The following is a 3,656-nucleotide window of genomic DNA, read 5'->3' on the forward strand; positions in this document are numbered from 1 at the left end:
ATCCACCCACCATGACTTCACTTAATTTGCAAGAGATATTCCTGTTAACACAACCCAGATGCCAGAGCACTAGAGAACAGACTCCCAGATGAAAACACATTTATAACATTAACTTCTAGTTGTATAGAGTTATTTTAAAATATTAATGCTTGAAGGGGTTGGGGGCGGCGGGGAAATCAGGATACTTTCTACTTAGAAGTGACCTACAAAAAGGACAGAATAAGAGATGTTTTTGAAGGCGACTCACTAAGGAAAGATTGTGGAATTTTGTTTTATGATTGATAAAAGCAGCCTGAAACGCATCAAAAGCTACTTTGCTAAGTTATTACCAGGAGCACTGCATCTTGAATCTTTCTTTTACATTTGCTGGTGAACTCTTGAAGGACCAAGAAAATAACACATGCTCACTCTCAGACACTAACTTAAGGGGAAGAAATACTGAACCAAAGATGTTCTCTCTCAACAGTTTCCCATGCAACTTAAATAGAGATCAACAAAAAGGTTTCAGCACTGACTAAAATTTCTCTCTCTCACTTGATTTCAATTAAATCTTCTCAAGTTTTAATTTCATTAGTTTTCATATCCCCAGAGTCCTCCAGAATAGAAAGGACTGGAACAGCAAATATGAAAACATTGGAATAGCTATGGTGGCAAGGTCAACATGAAGGGGTAGCATATGCTGACAGACGGCTTCCTTTGACACAGTTAATCTGTTTCCCCAAATGAAAAATGGAGCTGGCAGCCAGCAGCAGCTCTCTTCTCTGTGCATCTTTCCACATCCTCCAGGCAATACGGCTATTCCAACAAAAACTTTGGGGTATAGCACTTAGCCTATTAAAAGTCAAGGGGAGCAGGGGGGAAGTCCTTATAAATTCTGCAGGAATCACAGCTAGGTACTATGAGAAATAATCTTTCTAAAACCTTCAAAAGTTCCTCGCTACTTCATCACCGTACAATCCCAAGCACCTGAAAAGAGTTCCACATGCAACCTAAATTTCACCCAAACAATCAGACCTCTGAAATGGGACCTGGAGTTCGTAAGCTAAGCTGCTTGGGATAGCATGGTCCAGAAACAACCTACCTTAGGAAATACACATCACAACATGCGAGACCTCCGACTTCGCAGCCTCAGAGATAACAGAACATTTTGTCCAGATCCCAACTGCATTTTCCACTTCCCAAATTTGTTCCTGCCTCAACTCAATATAGCTAAGGTCAGGAAGCAGCACATAAGCCATAAAAAGGACCTGAGATAAAGCTAATCCCAACTTCAACAATTACATGGCTTTTTTCCATGCTGAAATTGTTCTAGCCAAATACTTACAAGTGCAGGCCAATGCGCGAGAGAGACCCGAGTTCCCTGAAGTGGAATTGGATCATTTCGAGGAGCCCAAACCAGCGAGCCTTCCAACAGCAACACGATGACCTCTTCAGCATGAACTTTCACCCAGGCATGTTGCTTCCAGTTGCAGCCATCAAACTCCACAAAGATCTGCACGAGATTTTAAAAGGTGATTTAAGAACACATTCCAAACCCCATGGGTGAGAGGAGGGAAATCCTGCAAACAGCTATGGAGAAAGGGACTTCATTGTCGGTCAGGAAGATTAGCACCATGTTAGAGCATGCTTCACAGCCTGCCAGACTGTCACGTTTACACAGCTACCAAAAAAGTCAGCTAAATTAAGAGCAACTGAACAATGAGAAAGTCACTTCCTCCCACCCAAACCTCGCCTTGCCTCAGTAATCCATACAGCAGTCCACCCTGACTTGTAGATGCTTTTCGCTCAGTCCTCTGTGTTTACAAACATTGCTATAATCATTATTCACAGAATTTAAACTCCTCTTCAGTCAGAAACGCTTTGCCTACAGAACTCCTACTAACACAGGGAGGTCTTAGCCTTGCACACCACGTTCCATGCTCTGAACCCTTGGCAAACATTTCAGTCAACACGAGACTGGTGCTGCTCAGATGCGCTGCTTCACGATAGGCCTTTTGTAGGTGAGACGGCACAACAGACTGCAGTGCACAATATTAAGCCTGAACCTCCCAGGTGGCACCTGTTCCTCAGCCAGGTAAACAGAAGTAAAGACATTAAAATGACCTGTGAAGTTAGAGAATGAGTGGGATGAAGCCAAGAATAATATCCCAGAGTCTTAGCCCCTAATCTAACCACTAGGGCACCATCCCAGAACACTACTGCTACAACACTCTGTCTTTATTTGTAGAGCCCAAGGTCCTCTCATAAAAAACAGCTCTTTTACATATCAAACCAAAATCGGTAACACATTCCCACACCATAGGAAACAATGTCAATTTGTACATTACAATTAATTTTTACTAAATTACCATAAGATCACTGAGGTCGATAGGAAATGACAGAAACTGAAGACAAAACAACTCCCATTTTTTTTTTTTTTTTTAAATCAACAGATACTAGCAGCCACCCATGTTTTCCCACACCCAGCTCAAAAGTTTGAGCCCAACAGAAGAAAGCATATCTGTAGTGCTCTCCTGCAGAATTCCTGAACTTTAGCTCACAATGAAAGGGGGCAGGGTTTGCACAACTACAGCTGCACGTTTGCTACGCACGTGTGGGCAGCCCTTGCGTTTAGAACGCTGACATGATTTAGCACGCCTGGAAGATGCCACCCTTCATTCAACTTAATTCACACAGCCCATTTTCACTGGAGGGCTGAACGGCTTTTCTCCTGCAGGTGGGCACGCACCCTGCCAAAAACCTATACTTCTGCTACTTCGGCACCTGAGCTCTTAAAGGCTCACAAAGGGATTTTCTTTACACACACGTCTCAAAATAGCTAAAGAATTGTCAGTACAGCTTAAAGCACACACACCCTCCCCTCACTCTGGTATTCTCCACATTTACGCTGCACCAAACTCCCCCAAACAGATCTTAGCTTCCCAGAAATTTGGCCTTTTAGGTTAAAGTGGACTTACTGAATGCAAATAGTTCAGCAATCTGAAATAAACTGTTGGCACAGCACCAGCCTTAGCACAAACAAGCAATTGCTTTGTGGCACAACACTGGCTGTTGCGGCTTCTCTCAGTTCTAAGTAGCTCCAGGAGCCTCTTATGAAAATTGCTGCACACATGCAGAGCACAAGTATTGTAACAAATATGTTACAAGAGGCCTCTAGGAATAAAGAACCTAAGTGTCATTTACAGGGTTTATTATGCATGTACTGGTACATATTCAATTTATACACTGCCCTTCCCAAATCCAGGTGGCTCAGGGTTAGGACTATCCTATAAATCAGCAGTGGAAAGGACTTGGATAACCAAATAAACATGATGTCTGTCAATGATGATGGTCACAAATGCTAATGCCAACTTGGATGGATAAGGGGGGGGACTAGTAGGAGTAAGAAGGTGATACCAACTCCATATGGGACGTTACTGAGACCATTAATAAAGTAAATATCTAGTTATTGCATCCATGCTACAAAGAAAGTGTAGAAAAACTGGAAAGGCCTCAAAAAAGAGCTATGAGAAAGAAGTGAAGTCTGGGGGAAAAAAGCCTGTTAGCAGGAGACTTTAAAAGTTCAGTTATTTAAACTTATCAAAAGGAAGGGTATGTCATCATAAGCTACACAGAGTAAAAATTTCTCACAACAAAGAGTTCTTCAGATTGGTAAA

At 42.3% G+C, this 3,656-nt stretch overlaps 1 protein-coding gene across 1 annotated transcript in view; it reads right to left on the reverse strand.

Moving 5' to 3' along the window:
• The window catches only part of KDM3B (lysine demethylase 3B), a gene marked incomplete at its 5' end in the record, with an annotated part of 63,953 nt that extends 62,452 nt beyond the window's left edge, over window positions 1-1,501 (reverse strand). Inside the window, one exon of the mRNA XM_019505931.1 lies at window positions 1,325-1,501. Within this exon, the coding sequence (XP_019361476.1) occupies window positions 1,325-1,501 (177 nt within the window). The remainder of the gene's footprint in view (window positions 1-1,324) is intronic.
• Window positions 1,502-3,656: the final 2,155 nt, after the last annotated feature.

This window comes from Gavialis gangeticus, unplaced genomic scaffold (assembly GCF_001723915.1).
Source record: "Gavialis gangeticus isolate Ggan-Ray unplaced genomic scaffold, GavGan_comp1, whole genome shotgun sequence".
NCBI lineage: Eukaryota > Metazoa > Chordata > Crocodylia > Gavialidae > Gavialis > Gavialis gangeticus.